The sequence below is a fragment of the Rhododendron vialii genome, chromosome 7a, assembly GCF_030253575.1.
Source record: "Rhododendron vialii isolate Sample 1 chromosome 7a, ASM3025357v1".
NCBI lineage: Eukaryota > Viridiplantae > Streptophyta > Magnoliopsida > Ericales > Ericaceae > Rhododendron > Rhododendron vialii.
This window is the reverse complement of record NC_080563.1, coordinates 2,973,703-2,996,407: the sequence shown is the minus strand read 5'-3', so window position 1 is coordinate 2,996,407 and position 22,705 is coordinate 2,973,703. Positions and strand designations below refer to the sequence as shown.

The 22,705-nt window shown below is 39.4% G+C and overlaps 5 protein-coding genes across 5 annotated transcripts; 2 read left to right on the top strand and 3 right to left on the bottom strand.

Moving 5' to 3' along the window:
- The first annotated feature begins 954 nt into the window (after positions 1–954).
- LOC131333962 (uncharacterized) lies at positions 955–2,643 on the top strand. The gene is made up of 2 exons (XM_058368811.1): positions 955–1,605; positions 1,855–2,643. The coding sequence occupies exons 1-2, from the start codon at positions 1,546–1,548 to the stop codon at positions 2,446–2,448; spliced, it is 654 nt and encodes a 217-aa protein (XP_058224794.1). The 5' UTR covers positions 955–1,545; the 3' UTR covers positions 2,449–2,643.
- A 193-nt stretch (positions 2,644–2,836) lies between these two features.
- Positions 2,837–5,910, bottom strand: LOC131333961 (uncharacterized). The gene is made up of 7 exons (XM_058368810.1): positions 5,683–5,910; positions 4,754–4,989; positions 4,564–4,658; positions 4,397–4,477; positions 3,969–4,044; positions 3,791–3,886; positions 2,837–3,254 (listed from the first exon to the last, which is right to left on the bottom strand). Exons 2-7 carry the CDS (start codon positions 4,959–4,961, stop codon positions 3,094–3,096), a joined length of 717 nt encoding a protein of 238 aa, XP_058224793.1. The 5' UTR covers positions 4,962–4,989; positions 5,683–5,910; the 3' UTR covers positions 2,837–3,093.
- A 2,295-nt stretch (positions 5,911–8,205) lies between these two features.
- LOC131333934 (uncharacterized) lies at positions 8,206–11,772 on the bottom strand. Its single transcript, XM_058368766.1, has 7 exons — positions 11,662–11,772; positions 10,001–10,396; positions 9,749–9,906; positions 9,584–9,664; positions 8,929–9,004; positions 8,746–8,838; positions 8,206–8,596 (listed from the first exon to the last, which is right to left on the bottom strand). Exons 2-7 carry the CDS (start codon positions 10,377–10,379, stop codon positions 8,433–8,435), a joined length of 951 nt encoding a protein of 316 aa, XP_058224749.1. The 5' UTR covers positions 10,380–10,396; positions 11,662–11,772; the 3' UTR covers positions 8,206–8,432.
- Positions 11,773–13,235: 1,463 nt separating this feature from the next.
- LOC131333356 (probable protein S-acyltransferase 14) lies at positions 13,236–18,191 on the bottom strand. The gene is made up of 8 exons (XM_058367831.1): positions 18,061–18,191; positions 17,707–17,908; positions 16,549–16,768; positions 16,378–16,469; positions 15,651–15,774; positions 15,478–15,563; positions 14,950–15,015; positions 13,236–14,087 (listed from the first exon to the last, which is right to left on the bottom strand). The coding sequence occupies exons 1-8, from the start codon at positions 18,177–18,179 to the stop codon at positions 13,962–13,964; spliced, it is 1,035 nt and encodes a 344-aa protein (XP_058223814.1). The 5' UTR covers positions 18,180–18,191; the 3' UTR covers positions 13,236–13,961.
- Positions 18,192–19,736: 1,545 nt separating this feature from the next.
- Positions 19,737–22,038, top strand: LOC131333545 (vestitone reductase-like). The gene is made up of 4 exons (XM_058368117.1): positions 19,737–20,083; positions 20,505–21,026; positions 21,273–21,468; positions 21,565–22,038. Exons 1-4 carry the CDS (start codon positions 19,960–19,962, stop codon positions 21,704–21,706), a joined length of 984 nt encoding a protein of 327 aa, XP_058224100.1. The 5' UTR covers positions 19,737–19,959; the 3' UTR covers positions 21,707–22,038.
- The last annotated feature ends 667 nt before the right edge of the window (positions 22,039–22,705 follow it).

Genomic DNA, 22,705 nt, shown 5'->3' with positions numbered 1-22,705 from the left:
CCCCAAAATGACTGGAGACACCATAACATCATTAATATTATGGAGTCCCCCTAAAAAGTTTTATGCCATTAATCACTCGAAGGCATAACATCAGCATTAACCGTCCGTCAAAATACCCAAAATACCAGGGGGTCAAGGTTGGCCAGTGAGACGATGGGGGATAAGCTTCATCGTCGAGAGGGAAACAGCCCGGATTACCATCTAAGGCTACGGCATTGTACCGTTTCAGTGTGGTATGTTACCATATGGATGTTGTGGTACGGTATTGTACCGTTTTGGTGTGGTATGGTACCGTATGGATGTTGTTGTGGTACGGTATTATACCGTTTTGGTGTGGTATGATACTGTATAGATGTTGTGGTACGGTGTAAAAATGAACGGCTGGATCAGCCGCCCTATAGAATTTCCCATTCCCCTTAGACGAGGGACACTCTGTTTTTCCCATATTAGTTATGTGCACAAATATGGTGATAGCTGTACTGATGGTTTATGTCCTCCCACTATGCAGCTTGATTAAGCAATCAACCTAACCTTAATTGTCCATTGACCCTTAATAAACTTTTAAAGGCACTGATATGAAAACAGTTACTTTCATGAATAGGCCGTGAAAACAACGCGATAACTGGATAAGTATCAACTCCAATTAGGATCGCATATTATGTGGAAATTTTCAAAATGTGAGGAAGATATGTTACTATCTTTTAACAACTTTGATAATATTCACCACAAAAACAATGAGACACATAGATCACACGTAAGACACCAACTCAGAGGAAGTCTTCAACGCTAATAGTTTAGTACCCAATAAAGAAAGGGCACTTGTAGCAGTTGACACACTGGGAACAAGAGATCTCAAAGAGTGTGGTTGGAAAGAAAAGCCTAAATTTCATGAACTAAATGAGGGGGAAAAAAAAAAAAAACACCTAGTGCTAACTAGTCTACTTGATTATTGGGTTTGCGTACATAATTTTTCTTCTCTGAGAGTTGATATGGTTAATAAGTTTCATGTGATAACTCACGAGTTTTCTTGCTCAATTTCGCAAGTGAATGGAAGTTGTAACTATCTTGAATTAAAAAAAAAATTTGTTCGACCAAAGCGAGTTCATGAGTATATTGGACATGCATCCAGTCCGCCCATATCAAACTTGTTCACTGATCTTGACCTATATCCCGGCCGCCCACATATAACCCGACTCAGTATCTCCCAGTCCAAATGCGACCCAACTTGCAAACTTGGCACCTCTAATATTCTAACTTCTAAGACCTAAGTCATTAAATCCAATATCTCCCTTATCACATCTTTATTTATGTTTTGTTTCTTTATATAATAAAAGCTGACGAAGGATAAGAAAATGAGACGGTAGTATAATATTCCCACACTAACGTACACCGTTGTATTGTACTAATTTGCAACTGCCCACAAAATGTCAACGGTTTTGCAAAACCATTTGCGCTTCTTTCACGATTGTGGTTATATAGGAAGAACAGCCTAACAGCTCACCAAAACCGCCATCGAGAGAGAGAGAGAGAGAGAGAGAGAGAGAGATGAAGTTAGTCTGGTCACCAGAAACAGCTTCAAAGGCTTACATCGATACTGTCAAATCTGTAAGTTTACATCACTCCTATACATGTACCTATTCCTTTAAGTTTGCAGGGTAATATCTAATAGACAAATTTGATATATTCAGTTATACACGACCTTTTCAAGTACCAGTTCTATCAAAATACCCATTTCACAATTTCAATTTGACTCTAAGCATGTCGGTTTGGATAAGTTCGGTGTATAAGAGTCTTGTTTGTAAATTATTTTCTGGTTCCTGAACTTTCTTTCGCTGCTTATACAATATGTTGCAGTGTAAACTTTTCCAAGAATCCGGTGAGGCGGAGTTAATGTCTGCCATGGCAGGCGGGTGGAACGCAAAGATGATCGTGGAAGTGCGGATGAATATTGATGCAGAAACGGCAACAAGTGTAGGTCTAGCCATAGCAGCCCGCCACACCGGTGGTCTCCATGTTTGCACGGTATTGGATGAGCAGTCAAGATTAGAGTACATCAATGCAATGCATGCAGCCGGGGTAGCACCGCCCGAAGTGGTTGTTGGGAGGGCTGAAGATGCAGTGGTTGGGCTCGTTGATGTTGATTTTCTAGTGGTGGATGGGCGGCGGAAGGACTTTGGGAGAGTGTTCAGATTTGCTAAGTTGAGCCACAGGGGTGCAGTTTTAGTGTGCAAGAATGCTAGCCAAAGGACCATGGCTGGGTTCACATGGGGTGAGGTTCTTAGCAGCACAACACGAGTCGTGAGATCAGTGGCTTTGCCAGTTGGGAATGGATTGGATATTGCTTATGTAGCAAATAACAGTGGAACGATGGATTCCAGGAAGTGCACCAGCCATTGGGTTAGGCACATCGATCAGCAATCAGGAGAAGAACATGTAATCCGACAATGAATTTCTACCAGTAACACTAAATGAATTAGATGTGCAGAGAGTACGATTCAGTACGTTGAATCGTTACTTTTGTACTATACAAGTCTGTCTTGAAATTTTTTCCAAACGTACTTATGGTTGAATGGTTATCTACTTCGAGGTTGATTATACAAATTATGTGGTGTGGAGAAATATATGGTACACACTTTACATATCGTGGATTCGTAATGAAGGCATGTACTGTTAGAAAAAGCCTGATCACCATGAACAGAGAGGGTTAACTCGTACACAACACGTAAAAAATAGGAGGAAAAGTACAGATATCCGGACAGTGATAAGCTTATTGTTCGCTAAGTGGAACATACTAATGCGTATTCCACATTGGTCATCAGCACAAATGCACAAAGAATTAGAAGACGACACCAAACTTCTAACATTAACGAATTACCAAGCCACAAAAGCAGATAATGTGGCCAATACGATAAAGGAGCATCATCCAACCCAGATTTGCAAGCTATATACTTGTCTAAGAAACATGACTTAGCCAAAGCTTAGCTAACAGAGAGGGCAAGCACCAAGTGTTTGAGTCCCATTACCATTGCTCTAACAGGTTATATATATTCAGGATTAACTCGACCTTCCAAAAGGGTGTTGACTAGTCATGGTCTAGTCTATATTGACTCGAACAATCTTCTTAGCTCTTCCCCCAGAAGAAGTCCCAGCTTCAATCCTTGGCACGGTTCCTCCAGCATCAGCTGAGTGCTCTGCAAACGGAAGAGCCCAACCACCCCAAGATGGCCACCAATCCCATCTGCTGCCGCTCTCCTCTGTATAGATTGGATGAAAAGTGAAACTAATCAAACAGAGTGTTTTCAGTAACACACAAAAACTAGGAGAAAAAAAGAAAAGAAAGAAAGCACGCTGAATGTTGTAAAAGATACATAGAAATTGCTCTTGACAATCTTAGGGCTACAGCCTCACCGACCTTGTTTCCACTAAATAAACAAAACTTACATACTAGAAACATTGCTTTCTGCAATTTTGGCTATTTTAAGTGAATATAGACCAGCCAATGAACAAGAGTGGATTTAAAGTTGTGGCATTAAAGGAAAATCGAAGAACAGCACAGGTATCCTTGCTATTGTGGCCAGTTTGTTCATCACTACACGAAGCTCACATTGATGCAAAACTTTCATTACCATGAAGAAGCATGAATTAGGCATAAGTGAATAACCAATATAGCAGATAAAGGTGCAACATACATAATCACACCCACACCACACCACCTCACACAACAAACTATAATCTTCTCAGAAAAAGAAAAAAGACAGTCACCAAAACCCCAGTATCTCACAATGGTTACCTGCTGCATTCTCGAGCAATTTGAACCCGTGGTTCCAATCAGCAGGCAACTTCTGTTGATTAGCTTTCCAATTATCTTCAAATCCCACAAGCTCATCTGATAAAGATCACAATATCAGTACTTTCCTTCACCCATCCGTTCAACGTAATGCCCACAAATGGTCCCACACAAAACAAACCTTCATTCAAGTTGTGCAAAGTCTGCAGAGTATCCACTTTACCATCTGAAGTACGCTTTGTCGTAACTGAATGGCCCTGAAGAAGCACTGATGGGGTCAATTTACCACGAAATTGTATCTTACCACACAATGTTGATAGTTGCTTTGTTTTCTCCCTTCCCCTTTCAAAATCAAATCTCTTGCAAAAACTGAGACTCCAAATTATACAATTTCTCCCAGGGAGAATCATACGCCATGTATTGAAAATAGTATTAAAATGTTCTCAAGAACCATAACCTTCGATACAACAATCAGAACAACATTTTTTAGCTTGTTTGCTTAATTTGTTTCTCATTTCACTAGAATACACATCCCCAGCAAATAGTATATATCTAAGCAATTGCGCGTGTGTGAGTAGTAAGGAGAACGAAGAACGCCGAGAAGAATACCTTGTCACGGATTCCTCTAGAAACTGTATTCGTGGCTTGACCCACTGTCTTATCTTCCTCATTGACCTCCATCATAACCACCTAGTTCAGAAACAAGGACAGACATCATAACCAGAAGAAACACACTACTCTTATCAACTTATCCGATTTGGAAGACAACTACTAACCCCATCATCTCCACTCTTCCTGGTGACTGAAGCAGTGTAATACATCCCATTCAATCCCCCATATGCAACTCTCTGAAAGCTGAAAATCTTCGTCCCTATATAACAAACCACGAAAAATGAAAATGTAAGCTAGTCTATCACAATGTAGCGATATTCACTGCACTAGCCTAAATGCACAACTTTCTCGTACCATTAGCTTGTTTGCCATTAGGCTTTTTGGCAACAAGTTCTTTGCTTGGCTCAGAATGCTTCAAAGGGTTCCCATCAGAGTCTACCTCTTCGATTGTTATTTCCTTTGATCCATTTCCAGAGTTATGTTGAGGAGGAAATAAGCCACTAAAGGGCATAGTAAAGAACGGGTCATCAAATGGATCTTTCCCTCCAAATAACTTCGACATTATACTCTCCGTACACGTAACCAATCACCTAAAGCAACAAAATGCCAGAGAAATCAAACCAATCGCGCTGTATATATCAGTTATCTACATACACATGTACATTCGTTATGTATGCCTAACATCAATTTATGTGTTTTAACACAAAACTCCAACTTTCAATGACCAGCTTTTATGAACCATAATAATTTAGACATCACACTCACTAACTAAGAACAAATTACCTAAAATCCACAAAATACCAGACAATAATCACAAATGACACCAAATATAGCAGTATAGGTTTGCAAACTCGCTATAACATATCCAAACGATCGTGTACGTAAGGCTGCACACTAGCCGAGCGTTCGAATAATCAAGCTAAAGCTCGGCTTCTTTACGATCGAGGTGTTCGAGCTCGTTTCGTTTACTAAACGAGCCGAGCGCTGCTGGCGAACAGGTTGATCCTTTTGCAGCGCTACGTATACGTATGTGAACACGTTACGGATGCTTGTATGCTTCTAATGTGTGCGGTTTGCGGTGCTGCATCCATGAAAACTGTTAAATTGTCGATACAAGATTACAAGTGGGGGCAAGGAAAAGCAAATACTCGCAATTCTCATACGAAGAATGCTGATAATGAACAGATAGATATAGTAACCAGTTTTCACCAAAACATAAAGAAGAAGAAGAAGATATGGTGACCAGTAATGTGGCAAATCCAGGAAACAGAGAAATAGTTCACCTCGTGTAGAAGAAGGAGTATACGAGTGAGCTTGTCTCTGAGGGGATGGCGAGAGAGAGAGAGAGAGAGAGAGAGAGGTGAAAATAGAGGAAAGAGACCCGATTTGGCGTCGTAAATTCAAGAGACTTCCAGAGAGACGAAGGTGGAAGCGGGTTGGGTAAACTTGGACTAAAACCCGGTTCACTGTCCTTTCCTTGTTAAGTTACGGCGCGATTGAAATGCGCCCCAAGAGTATCGAGAGTGCGCCCCGGGCGCATCTATTTATAGGTGCAATGGGAGTGCGTCTTAGGCGCATCCCTATATTCTCTAACGCCTTCGGCTCAAGGGCGATATTATTGTGCTCCGGGCGCATCTAAAAATTCTATTTAAGAATTCTGTGTTTATACCATGCGCCTTAGGAGCAATGTGAGTTTGCCCTAGACACATTCCTATATTCTTTGTGGTTGAGTACAGTCGGGTTTCGAGAGGAATTGAAAATCTTGTTGAGTCACAATGCGCCTCAGGCGTGATTGGAATGCGCCTCAAGAGTATCGAGAGTGCGCCCCGGGCGCATCTATTTATTGTGCACTAATGCAATGCGTCTTAGGCACAATGGGAGTGCGTACTAGGCGCATCCTTATATTTTGTAGCGCCTACGTCTCAGGTGCGATTTTATTGTGCTCCAGGCGCATCTAAAGATTCTATCTAAAAATTCTGTGTTTATACCACGCGCCTTAGGAGCAATGTGAGTGCGCCCTAGGCACATCCCTATATTCTCTATTAATGCAAAGCGCATGAGGTGCGACACTCTGGACCACCACCACCTCACCATTGTCATTTTACCATCACGACTCTCACTCCTCTGCGATCACTACCACTACTACTACCCCCGCCACCAACACCCTCACAAAACTTCAAACAACATTATATTACCGCTATCATCGCACCACCTCCGATAATACTTAACCACGACTACAACTACCACACCTCCAGGGCCGGCTAGGGGTAAGCCCCGCAAGCCGGCCGGCTCGGGCAACCCCCCGGCAAGGGGAACAAAAAAAAAAAAATTGCATGTATACAAAAAAAAAAAAATAGAAATCCAGCAAAAAATATATTTAGAGGCATCATCCAAAAAAATTTGTACAAATTTTTTAAAAAAAAGTAAATATGTATGGTTTCCACTTACTTTAAAAATTATGATACTTGAAAAAATTAAGAGGGTAAAAGAGAGGTTTTTACATACCTGGGGTAAATAACAGATAAAAAAAATTAGGAAGGCTATCAGATAAGAAGAAAAAAAGAAAAAGGGACGCTATAGCCAAAACGAGAAGGGACGGATGATGTAATTCAAGCTAAATGAACAATATAATCTTATTTTTGTCCTTTTTGTTGTTGTTGCTTGTATGCCTTTTTTTTTTTTTTTTTTTTTTATACTTAACACTAGTGAGCAACGAGCCCTGTTATTCGCAATAAAGATTTGCAGACAACCACATAAGGAAAAACTTGTTTGGGCCCATTCTAGGTCCCACAAAAATTTAGAAAAATATCAATAAATTTTTTAATATTATTTTATGGGGCCTGTAAAAAATCAGCTCCAATGGACATTAGTAAGTGTTACTTTTGAATTCCTATGGGCGAATTGAGTAGTTTCGCCCCAACTAATCCAAAAGTAATACTTACCGATCGATATCTCTTGGAGCCGATTTTTTACAGGGCCCCATAAAATAATATTCAAAATTTTTTGGATATTTTTCTAGATTTTTGTGAGACTCGCATTTTTCCTTGCGTGGTTCCCTGCAAATCTTTTTTGCGATTATAATTTTCGAGTGGGCAACCAAGCGGAAGGTCGGGCTTGGACAACCCAAATGTCGGGGCCGGCACTGCACACCTCTACCACTGCCACCACGTACACACCATCACCTGGACCACCACACCTCCACCCTACCAGCACCACTGCCACCATCGCCCTAATTTCACCATCGCTGTCATCAATTTCCCATCATTTCACTACCACCCCTCCACACTACCACCATTACCTCCATGCCATCATTTTACCACCACCATCACTTCATTACCACGCCTCCACCACCACCATTATTTCCACCAGCACAAAACAACCAGCCCACCATGGCTACCACACCAAACCCTACCACCACCATTACTTCACCACTACTACAACCACCACACCTCCATCAAGGCCACCACTTACACATCATCACTAGACCACCACCTCTCCACCCACCTACGCATCATCAAGATCAAAGTATACCGTCATCGCTTCACCAACTCCACGACTTTCTTAAAAATCACATTGATGTCCTCCACGAAAATAAAAAATAAAATTGACAATACTCTCAATCTTTTCGTAGAGAGATTTTTTCTTAAATTTTTTAAAATTGAATTAAAGCTTTTTTAAAACTAAAAGAATCTTTTGGCGTGGTGGTTATTGTCATGTGATAATTTACAAGCCCAATTACTAATTTTCGTTACTCCAATGATTGTTGCTGGCAGAGTGCACCATTGGTTCCGGTAGTTCTAACGACATTTTTAATTTGGTTTCCAAATTCCAAGTCACCCGACATTTTCCATTTCCATCCTCGTTTCAAGTAATAATATCTCAAACGAAAGAGAGTCCAAGAAGAAGAATGCTGCATAAAATATGCGATGTCCATTGGAAGCAAATGTCCTCAGCAGCTGACGAACTTGCGCCGGCACCACTATCACCACGACGACCACTACTACTAAGAGGTATGCCGCATTAACATGCACTCTTATTCAATGTTAATTGTGACAACTTTTTTAGGCCGACCACTAGAAGGCGGCGTCCTAGGTTCATTATAAGCTCCCCTTCTTCCAGTCCCTCCAGAAAACCCCTCAAATGGAAGAGCCAAACTACTTCTGCTTGCCCATCCACTTGGTCCGCTGCTGCCAGACCCTGCGTAACCATTGCATAAATGTGAACTCAAGTTACTCATAAATATGTGCGTGCACACGCGCCTGCTGTGTGTATAATTGTAAAAAACAAAGACTGAGAAAGAGACGGAGGTGGTTAAGAGGAAAAACAACCACAACCCCCATGCTTACCTGTGGCATCATTGAAGGTGGACCCATCATCCCAAGCAGGAAAATGCCTCTCTTCATTACCCTTCCAAGCTTGTTCAAAACCAGCAAGATCATCTAATAACCAACATAATGGTAAGTCATCTGGTTTACTCAATAACATATATACTACACATCTAAGCTGTAACAATGATGGCGGGAACAAACCTTCATTCAAATTATGCAAGGTCTGGTTTGTATCCACCTTACCGTCAGAATTAAGCCTCCTTGTAACTGAATGGCCCTGCATTTGCACAAAAAACCAACTCAATCACCACCTAAACGTGTAGAACATAGTATTAAGCATACAAATTGAGTTAAGAATATTGTCAGCACCACCAATCCTGAACCCAAAGCAACCACACTTCGCATGATTGAGAGTACTGTGTTGAACAAGTAGACAACAGCGTGCAATATATGTGTGTCAGATTATGATCATAAAACCTATGTTACATGGACTTTTCTAAGTTTGTGAAGCATCTCTGTCAGATCCTCAATACTTGAGTAAGATATTAGCTATAGATGACTATGGGATGTACAACTGCATGTCTTCTCAAAGATATATAAATCCAAAACATGGCAGTTGAGGGTGCATATCTATCCTGATACACAGAAAAATAACCCACCGCCCCATGAAAACCTTCAATCATGTAATCCTGAACAAAAGCTGACCTTAATAACTAAGGAACAAATTTTAATCACCACATATGGCCGACGGCATTACAAATTTTGATAGGTACCTCTCATGTAATCCTCGGAGGCTCGGATAGATCCTTTGTGTTGCTAAACCTATGTTTGAAATAAGACAAACAAAAGAAAGTACCTTGTCAAGCATTCCTCGAGAGATCCTGTGTTCTGCTTGACCAGTTGTTCTATCCGCTTGTTTGCACTCTTCTAGCACCACCTGATTCCAAACAACAAGCATTAGAGAGGAAACAAACCACCAACAAATTGACTCAACCAAGGGCAAACTAGAAAGATAATTTACTCCATCGCTGCCAGTCCTTCGTGTTGTTGTAGCACTGTAATAAGGCCCATTTATACCACCATATGTGACTTTCTGGAAGCTAACACTCCGAGCCTGAGGTTTTGAACCTTCAACCTTGTTGTAGTCACTCCTATAAGTCACATCCTTGCTCTTATTCTCTACCAGGTAAACAGCCAAAAAATATCCGTACTTTTAACAACAAAATTGCAACAAGTCATACCATGTCACAAGCAACTAAAAAATCAAGTTTACCATCAGGCTTGTCATCTGGGTGCTCAACATGTGGCTGTTTGTTCGACTCCGCATGCTTATGCGTTTTAGTTACACCCTTCCCCTTGGCACTAGTATCATCAGATTCCTCTTCTTCATCATCAGATTGTAGTTCCTCAATAATTGGTTCCTTTGAGCTACTAATCTGTGGTGAATCTCTGAAAGGACTCCCTGAATTAAACATGCTAGATCCAAACATACTGCCAAAAGGACGAGTAAAGAACGGATCATCAAATGGATCCCTTCCTCCAAAAATACTAGACATAATGCTCCTTTGAGGTCCAAAACCTCCAAAGCCCCCAAAACCATCAAAAGGGCCTCCTGAATTGTTGGATTCTGCTCTTTCTCTATCCCTCTGCATTTTCTAAGAACTGAAGCCTAAAATCCAGAAATAGAAAATCCCACAAAAAGTAAAAAACTATCAAACTACAGAACTATATACATGTGGAAGTACTTAAAAGTTAAAATAAAAAGCAAGTGGAAGAATTATTTGATGGTTGCCACTAGCAAATTCAGGTGCAGTCATTAATGGATGAACATATCAGCATGCATGCAGAGGAAGCAACGAACAACACCAATCGGCAATCAGGGGAATAAGTGCGCGGCCGCATGCCAAAATCAATACAAACCTCATTAATCATTAGTAATTTCCAAGATTATTGCATAACTACAACGGTTCACACCCCTAACGTCATCCCCAACTGGTTCATGTGCACACCCGTGTATCTCTAAGTGCATCGTCACAAGCAAGGGCGGAGGAATAAGATACAAGTGGGGTCACTTGACCCAACTCAGTTTGATTTCCACAAGGATATTTGATTGTTTGCAGTCAAATTTCATTATTTGACCCCACAAGAAGATATTTAAATCGCCCTCACTTGCTTCAAATGCATAGAAACCCCAAACATTCTGTTCTTTTCGAGAGTGGACAGTATTACCAATGAGGCTATCTGATAATCCATCATTTTCAAAGCATAACGGTATTGCAAATCTCCACCTATTAGGCGGAGGATAATAAGCATATAATGACAAACAAGTTTGGATATCAATACACATTTCACATATATTAATACATTTTTTTCCGGATATCATTACACTTTCTACACATTATCCTCAGAATAACAAGCAGAAGTTAGCATTTTCCTATTGCGAAATAAGTAAGTATTCAAGGTGCCTCCCCAATATTCACAACAAACAAAATCAAACAACAGCATGCACATCAAATCCGTTAGGAGACCAATAGCATCGCAGATGATTATAGATAAGAGACCAATTTTTCCTGCACAAAACAGAACAAGAAAGAAAAAGAATAGCCTACACATACAATTCTAAACCAAAGAGACTTGACTTTACGAGGAATAGGTAATTCGAGTGTAGAATTTCCAACCAAAAAGGCAAAAACGATAATACAAAACAAAGCTTCAGGAATGCTACCCAAGCAAACCCAAACCAAAAAAAGAGAAGCTATGAAGATGTTATTCGCTTGGAGAAATGCACAAACGCAAGCAATTAGAGAAGGCAAAATTCGATACGAGGATTAAAGGTGACTATTTTGTAGATCAAACAAAACAGAGATTAAACAAGTTAACGACCCATCAGTTTCGAATGACCAAATCCATGAAAGAGAGAGAAAAGAGGCTAACCTTCGATATGCAGGAGTCGACTACGTAAGAAAGAGAGAGAGAGAGGGAGAGAGGGAGAGAGAGAGAGTTCCAGAAGAGGATTTGTTGCATTGATGAAAGGAAGCTAAATGTAGACCAGAACAATCTAGGTTGAGAGAAGAGGGAATCTAAGAACGACACGTGTATGCCTAACGAGCTAGAATGTTCATTTTGGTTTTTTTTTTTTTTTTTTCTCTTTTTGGAAATTAAAGTAGTATGGTTGCTAACAGCCAAAAATTTGAATTCGAGTTTTAACAAGCTGAACTTAGTTATTTACTAAGAGCATCCGCAATGGTACTAATCAAAATCAATAATCAAAATGTGCCACGTCAGCATTTGATTATCCATTTAGTCCATAATCAAACTTAACAACCTCTATCTCCACATTGGTTATTTTTGTATCTCTAATCAAAAAAAATCCCATAATACACAATGCACAATTGTCCAATCGCAAACGAGTTTTAATTACGCACCCGACCACACCAAATTATTCGTCTCGATGAGACGATTCCAATATGGGGTGTTTTTGAGTTATTGAGTTTTGAGTTTAATTGTTGAGTTTGGTTATTGAGTTTTGATTATTGGTAAAAGTTGTTAAGTTTGGTTATGGAATAGGTGGAATTTGGTTATTTACTAAAAGACTTGTAACTTTGGTTATTACAATGTGGAGTGTTTTTTGAGCATTGTTGTTAAATTTGCTTATTCACATCCATTTGCTTATTATAATGCGGATGCTCTAAGCGAACCTATTTAATCGAGCAAAGTCTTTTTTAACAAGCCGAGTTTTTGTCAAACGATTTGAGCTCCACTTGGCTCATTTACTAAACGAGCCGAGCCGAGCCGAGCATAAACAAACTGAGCGGAGCTCGTGAACTACTTGGTTGGTTTACATCTCTAGTACTTGTGGTTTATTAACTTTTGTGGAATGTCACAAGTTGGCTTGGCAGGACTAATTTTTGTAGAAGGTTGAAGGTTTGGTTGGAAATTCAAACATGAACCAACCGGTGATGATTCTTGGAACTTCAACAATTGCAAATAACTAAGATAGCCTCACAGGCCACAAGACAAAAGCAAGGTTAACTTTCTCACGCAAATTAACTTTGAGGTATGACATGGATATTTTGAGCAAAGTTTTTTGGGGGACAAGGGATTTTTGAAGTGCACTATAATTTAGATCGCAATGATAAGATCTCAATGAAGCATGCCGAAGCACACAACTATATATAGCTTTGTAGTGCATTAGCACGCTAAGAGACCCCTTGTCCGAGTTTGGGAGACAAAATAGTTATGAAGCTCTGAAGTATCTTGGCTGCTCTTGTCTTGCCTCCTTCAAAATAGTTATGGACGGCATCAGACGAAAACGAATGCCTACTAAACATAAAACAAAAGACAAAAAAAAAAATAATAATATCGGTGTACACATTTTTCATGCAGAATGAGGTTTTTCCCTTGCGATTACAACACGCAATGACTCGAAGCTTCAAAAATGACATTTTTACATCATTTTAGGTACAATCCGTACTCAGACTTCCTTTAGAAGAACCAAAAGAGAAGTATAAACAAGAATCAGAAGTTGGAACCCATTCAACAACGAATGTGATCTTTTACATCTTTGAAAACAGAATGAAGAAAAATGTTGCCAAGGCAGGCCCAACAATATTATATGTGTATAACTCCGATCCCACAAGCATTTAGCCTATACATACTGAAATCGTGAAAAAGAATAGCTAACACGCACCATTTTCGCTATGTGACCAAGTAGCAATAACTCTATATTTCCAGTGAAAGTGTACAAAATTTACAGGTACATCAGCATGCTTACAGCTCCCTGATTTCCCAAATAACGGTCCACCATATCAGTTAAAGGATGTGTTTGGATCATAGATTCGCTGAGGGATTTACGGAGGAAACGAAGAGGTAATTAGATCAGGTAAAAAGCTACTAAAATTAGTTCTTTAGTTTCCCTCTCATTTCCCTTTCCCTCGGTAAATTCCTCCCAAAATCCATGATAAAAAGCCACAGCCTAAGGGTCAGCATCAAGCCCTGTTTACCAGCAATCCAGGTACTTTTACACCCGACCTGCTTCACTGCACACATTGAACTTTGCGTCTAAGGAAACAGTTATCCACCGAGATACCCTTGAGACCAATTTTTTGGAGCCCATTTCTACTAACAGCTAGTTCAATTAACTTATTAAGGGTAGAACAGGTTATGGGGACGACTCAGTTACTGATACAAAGAAAAAGGAACCAGAACTTCTTCAGATGCCATGTAGATGACCGTTACAATCCTTGAGCATCTAAGTCAGGCTTTGATGGGTACTCAAGACCCTGAAGTACAGGCATCCGCCGCAAATCTTCTTCTGAATACGCTGGGATGAACCAGTATAGCTTATCCATCCCAAATACCTAGTATACAAACAGCAAAAACATTAGTTAAGAACAAGTGGTAATTGCAATATTTGAACAAAATTCATGATCTGAACACATCCGATGGTGCAATAAGAATGCAATATGTGAATAGTGGATTTCCTAGAACTAGTAATGCTAAAGAAAATTAGTTTGACTTTTCATAGTTCAACATACAGAAGAATTGATAACCACTAGACTGCAGAAGACAAGAAATATGAACATGCAATGCTCAAATCTAGAATTAGGTTTGGGACAACTATCAGACGAGAAATGTTTACTTCATACGAGCAGTGAACAACAATTGAACTTCAAACATTTCTTAAGCATGTCATGTCATCATCTTTATTTGGTAAAAGTTACCACACAAGACATTTCAAACCAGAGTATTGGGTGGTGAAGGAGAAATTTCTACTGCCAGACCAACTGAATTTAAGCAACCTGGGATCTCCATTTATAATAAAGAGGTAAGCCCAGGTACAACTTGAACAAACCAATTAATTTGAAAGGTTGACCTGGGACTGATTGGTGGGGATCTTTTTCATGCCATCACAGAATGAAGAGGTAGTTTCAGTTGACAGAAAATGCCCTTTCTCCAGAGTTCTAAACCTGCCCAGCCTTAAGGAAAACCCGTTCTCCCAAACACTATTACTTCCTTCAGACTTTGGTACACATTCAAGAGGTATATACTATATAGACCAATGTTGTATCATCAATTATCAGCTTCACATTCTTCTTCAAATTTAGCCATCAAAATCTTATATTAGACGAATTCTTGCAAGCTACAAAAGAAAGAGTTCTTTGCCAGCTGGGTAACTGGATGTAAAATTCAGTAAATTAAGGTATCAAAATGGGAACCAACCTGTTCAAAGTTCCTCTTACAACCAAGGTCATATCGCGATCTAGGAGTTGACCTCTTCTCATATGCCTGGACAGGATAAAAAACAATTAATTAGAAAAATCGAAACCAGCTAGCTCATTCCGGGAAGAAGTGCTTTACTGGGATGTTTCCCCTTGTCAAGATAAAATGGAAGACCTCCCCGATACTATTGCAACTGTAAAAAAAGAAAAAGAAAAAAGAACTACTTTCTTTCATACTCCACAATGGAAGTCTGAAGAAAATCCTCATTGTATTTCCTCCATTTGGGCAGACATTTTGAAGTGAAAAAAAGATTAAAAAATAATAATAATTAGGTTTTAGTTTGAGCACATTTAGGCAGGTTCCCTGAGCTTGATTCAAGGAAAGCACCTAGTTCTCCCGCATAGGATTGGCTTTTAGTGAAAAGTCATTTGGCATGCAAAGACTCCTCCATGCAAATGAATTAGAGGCTGAGGCAAGAAAGACGTTATGATATGAAATGAACGAGTAGAGATAAGGAGAAGGCAATACCTCAATAGTTGTGGTATTAGCAGCCACCAAAGAGATGTGCATAATCAGAAAACCACATACGCTCAATGCAAAAGCTAGGTTTAACACTGCGGATAGACAAGGAAATAGTTATATAGAATGTGCCAGCAAGAAGGGGAAAAAGGAAAATATACAGTAGCCTATTTAGACCTCACCAAAGGCAAGAAAAGTGGTCGCCACCATGCCCGGTGTCCCAGGTATCTCTCCATCACTGAAGAACGCTACGAAATACGGTAATAATGATAAAGTCACAAGACTTGTTTCCAAGAATGTGTAGAACTGCGTCAACAAAAGAATGCAATTAGCTATGCTATATAACATGGCAATTGGATGTTGACAAGAAAATAATGTCCCTAACAAGAGGACATGGAGCCTTTTATGTACACAACCAATAATAAAACCCTCTCCCGAGCAAAAAAAACATCTCACTCAACAACCTTCAGTTAGCTGTACATATGGACTTAAGTTTTTGACCTCCCCTGTTCAAGTTAGTCTGATGAACTACTATCCCACGCAAAATCTAAGTACATTCTTCATAGAATAGACTTGTGAGTCGGTTAAGGTGGGAGTGGAGGAGAGAAGCACTAGGAAAAATTTCAAAAAACTGGTCGGTGTACTAATAAAAGGTCAGTAGGCTACTAATATGGAACTTCTGCAAACTGTAGCATATATGTTGTACCTGATACAGTGTCTTCCATGTGCATCTTTTTTGGAAGCTTGAAATAGGAACAGTTGTATACATACTAGTAGGACTGTTTCTGTTGTTGGTTTTATTAGGACTAATTACACAACACAGACTTCTTTTCCAAAAAACATATCATTCCTCAGACAAGTGAAATCAACTAATTTAGATAATCAATCTTTCAATGTAAGACACCATACCAGAAAAAGAAGGAAATACTTGTAGTTCAAGGCCCCAACACAATTGACAACCCACACACAATGATGATCCATTTTCAGCACACACCTCCCACCTGAAACAATAACAAAATCCAATTTTAAAACGATGGGAAAAGGAATTCAGTTTGGTGAAGACTTGAATATACGACTCACAAACAGAACAATGATGGCACCGGGGTGGTTTTAGTTGGTTGCACTTCCGACAATACCGGACCCTTGGATCTGTTATGTCTGCTGGCATACCACTGAATTCTGACCCAGTCAAGGGATCAGCATCACCGCTCTCCTCATCCAAAACAGGCCTCCAATTGGGTGGCACACTTCCCGCATCCGTAAATACAACAGCAAAGTAACTCCACAATAGCATCACTAACTGCAAAATTGTAAGGGTTTCATGTTCTTAGCTACAGTTAGCGTATGATATATGAGCTACCACTTCTTGTTTTCTTGAATAAGATGCCAAATATCTAAACTTTTCTCGTCCAAATCACAATTAATCAAAGAATAATGCAGAAAACAAAAGTAAACTAGTACATACTAATGAATAGACCCAAAAGCGTTACAAAAATTGTAAAATACCACCAGTCTTGTCTGAAACTCAATATACCAGTATAATACACTTTTTCGAGACGTATTCCTATGACTGACGATCACTTGAAGGACCTTCAACCAATTCATTTGGGATCAATAACTTACTTATGCATAGGTAGTTAATAATAAACCTGTAACCAAATCCTGGAGCAAATACAATAGCAGATACAAGAAGAAAGTGCTTCAAAAAACAGAAGCTCCTCACTTTTTACAGCATTATGGAGTATCTAAATTGCCTTGTACCCAATAAAATAAAAGAACATCATTCCTTGTTTCCATATATGACCAAACAAGAGACTTCTTAAAAAATCAAACATGATCAAGTTATACACAACCTTAATTAAACACCCAAAACCCTCAAAAAACACTTAACCTGGCCCTTCTATTCAAGAGCAATAGTTTTGAATCTCGAAGGATTTTGGACAAATAATCAAACACAAAAAGTCCTCAAGCCAAAAATCAGCAGTTTTATTTTTTGGTTTGACGGCCCAGTACCGGTAAAAGGTAGACCATCCACGCCAGGACTACAAAATTCACAAGAAAGTAATTTCTTGTGGTCTCAACCCAAGAATTGAACAATGATCAATTATGTGGGGAGCAAACCCACCAACCAACCTCCTTTCTGAAACCCAGAAAACACATACGAAAAAAATAACTAGGAATCAAAACCCAGAAACCAATACCCACAAAAAAGAGGGTTCAACCCATTTTGGAACTTACAAGGATGTGAAACAAGATCAAGACAGCAAGTGAAGTGAGAAGGGCGATATCACCCTGGTACAAAGCCGGGCCATAGTTGGCGAATACGACGGCGTAATAGGTGAGACCCACGACGGCAAGGACCAACAGTATCATGACCGAGCCCAGGCCGCGTAGGGCCGTACAGAACTTGAACACGTTCCAAGCCATTACAGCTCCAGATCTATACATGACAATTAGAATCAGAAATTAGAAGAAGAAGTCGTGTTGGCCGCGACTTGTTATATCCTTGTTAAGGATATTTATTATCAAGGGTTTACGGAATCCATGTCCACAGAGAGAGATGTAAGTAGAGAGAGAAGAAAGAAAGTCTACGGAGGAGACGTCAGCGGGAGGAGGCCGGAGTTAGGACCGTGTTTGGATTCAATGCGAACATTGTGCTTTCGGACAAGGTATCCCGTAGTGCGCCAATACATTGCATAAGCGTAGGGCATATTGGTAATTTTTCCTATGTGAGCTGTTCAATTTGGGGAATACGCCGAGTAGATCATTCGCTAAAAAGGAATTAAAGTCATCGGATATTATTAGTCCTTGGTTATACAATGTGAGTTATACAAAAATGGATGATCGGTATAATTCAAAAAATGCTATGAGACAAATCTACAGTATCCCGTATGGCGCCAATGAATGGGTGTAGCGCATCTTAATTTGCTCAACAAAAATATTTTTATGGTAATATGAACTATTCAGTTTGTGGAGTAAGCTGAGTAGATTATTAAAAAAAAATAAATAAAATCATTGGATATTGTTAGTCCTTAGTTAGACAACTAATAGGGAGGATCCGTCAGGGCCGACCCTATACATTTGGAGGCCATAGGCGAACTTGCAATACGGAAACTCTCAATTATTGATCAAATTAAAAAAGTAATCGTTAAGAATTAAAAAAATAACATACACATAACTTATTTTTCCTTGCTAATCCTAGTTAATTTGAACTTGTAAAAACACGTAAACAAAATGCAATGGAAAATATTAAAAAAAATGATTGAAATAGTAAGTAATTTTGTACTTTTACCTTGAAAGTATAGATATAATTATTTACTTGTGTAGTAAATGCTGTAATATATAGTGTTACCATTGCAATATAAAATTATTTTGGGCTAGATTTATATCTCAACAAGCTAAAATTAAAGAAGAAGATTTTTCCTAAGCATTCAACTCTAAAATGATAAGAGCAACTGAGCAGGATGAGAATTGAACCCAAACCATGAGTGATGAAGCCAATCACTTTACCACTAGTCCATAGGAGGATTGCTTTTGAGGATTGCTTTTAACACTCATTCTAATTGGGGGGTGGGGACCTTTTTTGGGCTTAAAAAAGGAAAGGCGCAGGGTGACTGTCTCTCTTGGCCTTATCGTAGGATCGGTCCTAGGATATAGATTAAAAAAAAAGAAAAAAAAAGGAGACAAATTCTATGGGCAATGGTTCTGTCCAAATTTCTTCTAACCATTTTAGTCCATTTTGGACTCTCGGGCCCATAACAATGATCTGAATCGTTTATTGTATTTTTTTGAATGGCAAAATAACATTTTATTAGGGGAGAAAACCGTTCATTGTTGAGAATATTGACCACGTTAAAAATCACATTGGTTGATATGATATCAAAATGCATAATTAATTGGCTGTCTATGCACAATTAATTAGCTTGTTTTAAGGCGTGAGGTTATCCCCTGTTTTAGGCCCAATTAATTAGCTAGTCAAGGGGATAGCAGGATAGGAGCTTGGTCACATAATTAGCTTGTTTTAAGGCGTGAGGTTATCCCCTGTTTTAGGCCCAATTAATTAGCTAGTCAAGGGGATAGCAGGATAGGAGCTTGGTCACATAATCTTCAAAATGTCATACGCTCGAGCTCTCAATCCTTGCACCCTGCTTGCACTCTCAATCATTGTTCTCATGAATTAGTAATTTAAGATGTGTTTTAAAGATGCTTTCGCGTTCGCGCTGCTGCACTTGCACGCGGATTATGTCACTTGGTACCGGAGACTGTATGTACTGAGAATAGTCGTTTACAGAACCTCATTGGAAAGAGAGAAGGAAAGGAGATGTGAAGACAAGTCTGATTTTTCCACTGAATTCTTGAATGAAGACAAGTCTGATTTTTCCAATACAACGACTTGTATTCTAAAGACCACAGGAGATTAAAAGTTTACTCTCTTTGTGCAACAATATAGGGGTATATCCATTTTGAAAAGAAACACAGAGAGAGAGAGAGATGGAAGGGGATGATAAGGGTACTGTTTGTGTAACTGGTGGAACAGGTTATCTTGCCTCATGGCTGATCATGAGGCTTCTTCAACATGGCTATAAAGTTCATACTACCATTAGGTCTTACCCGGGTAAGTTTACTACACCTTCTCAAAAGGGTAATCTGAAATTTGATCAAGAAAATGATGCTGAATTGGAGGGCAAATTCTTGGAGATTTCAAGATCAAAGTGAAATCAAGCTTAGCTCGGTTAATTGTTCATGAGAACTAATGGAATCAAGCTTGGTATTCAAAAAGTTTTGACTTTTTCAACCAAGTCCTAGTTTAGTGTCTGCTATTCATCCAGCTCTTTTTTGCCATAATTGTTTACATTCTATGTTGCTCATATAGTAAACCACATAAAAGTTTATACCCTTTTAAATTCATCAGATTTTCTGCATGGACTTTACTTTCAAATCCAGCTTACTTGTAACGATTCTGTAACTAAGATTGCACCAGAAAATTATATATGTAGAGCCAAGTTAACATTTTTCACACCGAATTTCATGTCCAGACACCAAGAAGGACATTAGCTTCCTCACAAACCTCCCCGGCGCAACCGAAAACCTTCAAATTTTCGGTGCAGACCTAGACCACCCCGTCAGCTTTGGCCCCGCCATCGAAGGTTGCACTGGAGTCTTTCATGTCGCCCACCCCATGGATTTTGACGACAAAGAACCAGAACAAGTCAAGCACAAGAGAGCCACCGACGGGGCAATAGAAATCCTTAAGGCATGCCTAACTTCGAAGACTGTGAAAAGGGTTGTATACACTTCCAGTGGATCTGCTGTTGGTTATAACAAGGGATCAAGTGTTGTGGATGAGAGCATGTGGAGTGATACAGAGTTTATCAAGTCTTTGATGCCTGTTGGGGCTTCTTACTATGTTGGCAAAACATTGACTGAAAGGGCTGTACTGGAATTTGGAGAGAAACATGGATTGGATATTGTGACTGTGATTCCTGCTTATGTCAATGGCCCTTTTATTTCTCCGCGCGTCCCTGATTCAGTATCCATTTCACTAGCCATGATCATGGGCATGTGTCACTTACTGCATTTGCTCACTATTTCGTTCGAGTCAGATTATTTTAAAATACTCGCATGTGTGAAATTCGTTTTATTTTATGATTGGTTAAAGCATCAGGGTCGACTATTTTATAAAAAGTTCGATCTTGTTGTTTTAAGCAATGAGAAAGGAGCACGTAATTTTCAACGGAATAATTCTATGAAAAATCTTATATGCATCATGGCTACTTTATTTTCAAATTTCCAAATATCTGCAGGCGACAAGGATCAATATCGATTAATTGCCAAGGTACCAATGGTGCACATAGATGATGTGGCCAGTTCGCATATCTTCCTCCTTGAATACCCTGAAGCCAAAGGGAGGTATATTTGTTCATCAGTTGATATAACCATTGAGAAGATGTCTGAATTTCTATCAGCCAAATACCCACAATATCAAATTCCACCAGCTGAGTAAGTCTCTACATTCTCCTTTTTTCCTAATGTCAAAATTTCAAAATTTTCTGTTTCATTGAAAGTAGGCGAGTGATCGGCATTCGTTTCATGTAGTGGTTTAAAGGAAGTTGAAGGGTTCAGATATCCTGATTTTTCATCCAAGAAGCTGCTGGATACTGGGTTTGAGTATAAGTATGGACTTGAAGAAATGTATGATGGAGCAATTCAATGCTGCAAAGAGAAGGGGTTTTTATAGTTCATATGCAGTAAGGTAGTGTTTGGCTGATTGGAATGAAGCTGGAACAGAAAGATTGTTTGTTGATGTCTGGTGTTTTATTCCTTTTTGTTAATGGGGAGTCCATGGTTTAATCTATAACGTGTTGAATGATTGTTTGTGGAATTGCCAAGAGGCCATTGGCCCAACGGCATCCGGTGTGTACTTAGGTGTCGAGAGAGAAATTCTATGCAGCATTAGGACATTAAATAGCAGATAAATTCCAAATGTATGCCTATGAGTTCAAATCTTACAGAACACTTTTGTCATGTACTCTATTATGCAGTTTTCCTCTTTATATTTTTCTCTGAACACTTCTTGATCATGTCGCAGCCAAACAAGGAGAAAATTTCTTTTGGGCGCTTGGAAGTCCACGAAATTGCCGCATTTGTCCTCAACCCTTCTGGCCATTATGAGGCGATCAATCGTAACTGCCCTAACTACTATCTCTCTGCCGAATCCATGGCCTTGTTTTTGGACAATCTCCCAAACCGGCCTAGGTACATTGTTGGGCTTATTGTGCATATTGAACAACATACCGTGAAGCTGCCACCACATCAGACTTTAGATCAACTAGCTTTTTTCCCTGCGACCTCCTACTCGGGACCTAGTCGGTTGTCCTTGAATTCCGGATCAACTTCAAACCCTTACAGTCTCCCGGTTGGCTGTGAATACTTTGTAGTGACAGTAGCCATGTTACCTTATACCGCCATTCATTTGCAGCCTACTTCCTGATCTTTTGCGAAAATGAAGATATGAACATGATGGAAGAAACCAAGTGTAGATATTATATATAAACATATAAATTCGAAACATTATTTTCAAGATAGCATTTCATGATGGTGGGAGATTAGGTTGATTTTCTTTCTGTACAGTAGATGATCTATGATTCAGTTTTATCTTCCTTTTGTATATAAAGGTGCTGCTCGTTTGATTTATGGATAATCTGTGAATATTTTGAATTGTAGGTGACAAAAGCTT

Coding starts and splice junctions, on each gene's coding strand:
- LOC131333962 (XM_058368811.1), top strand. CDS start 1,546: ATGAAGTTAGTCTGGTCACCAGAAACAGCTTCAAAGGCTTACATCGAT. Junction 1,606..1,854: donor ACATCGATACTGTCAAATCT/GTAAGTTTACAT, acceptor AATATGTTGCAG/TGTAAACTTTTCCAAGAATC.
- LOC131333961 (XM_058368810.1), bottom strand. CDS start 4,961: ATGTCGAAGTTATTTGGAGGGAAAGATCCATTTGATGACCCGTTCTTT. Junction 4,478..4,563: donor GGAAGAGTGGAGATGATGGG/GTTAGTAGTTGT, acceptor TTTCTGAACTAG/GTGGTTATGATGGAGGTCAA. Junction 3,887..3,968: donor TTTGCACAACTTGAATGAAG/GTTTGTTTTGTG, acceptor GATCTTTATCAG/ATGAGCTTGTGGGATTTGAA.
- LOC131333934 (XM_058368766.1), bottom strand. CDS start 10,379: ATGCAGAGGGATAGAGAAAGAGCAGAATCCAACAATTCAGGAGGCCCT. Junction 9,907..10,000: donor CCCAGATGACAAGCCTGATG/GTAAACTTGATT, acceptor TTTACCTGGTAG/AGAATAAGAGCAAGGATGTG. Junction 9,665..9,748: donor GAAGGACTGGCAGCGATGGA/GTAAATTATCTT, acceptor GTTTGGAATCAG/GTGGTGCTAGAAGAGTGCAA.
- LOC131333356 (XM_058367831.1), bottom strand. CDS start 18,179: ATGCCCTACGCTTATGCAATGTATTGGCGCACTACGGGATACCTTGTC. Junction 16,769..17,706: donor TGATCTTGTTTCACATCCTT/GTAAGTTCCAAA, acceptor ACAATTTTGCAG/TTAGTGATGCTATTGTGGAG. Junction 15,775..16,377: donor AGTATTTCCTTCTTTTTCTG/GTATGGTGTCTT, acceptor TTGTTGACGCAG/TTCTACACATTCTTGGAAAC.
- LOC131333545 (XM_058368117.1), top strand. CDS start 19,960: ATGGAAGGGGATGATAAGGGTACTGTTTGTGTAACTGGTGGAACAGGT. Junction 20,084..20,504: donor TACCATTAGGTCTTACCCGG/GTAAGTTTACTA, acceptor TTTCATGTCCAG/ACACCAAGAAGGACATTAGC. Junction 21,469..21,564: donor TATCAAATTCCACCAGCTGA/GTAAGTCTCTAC, acceptor CGTTTCATGTAG/TGGTTTAAAGGAAGTTGAAG.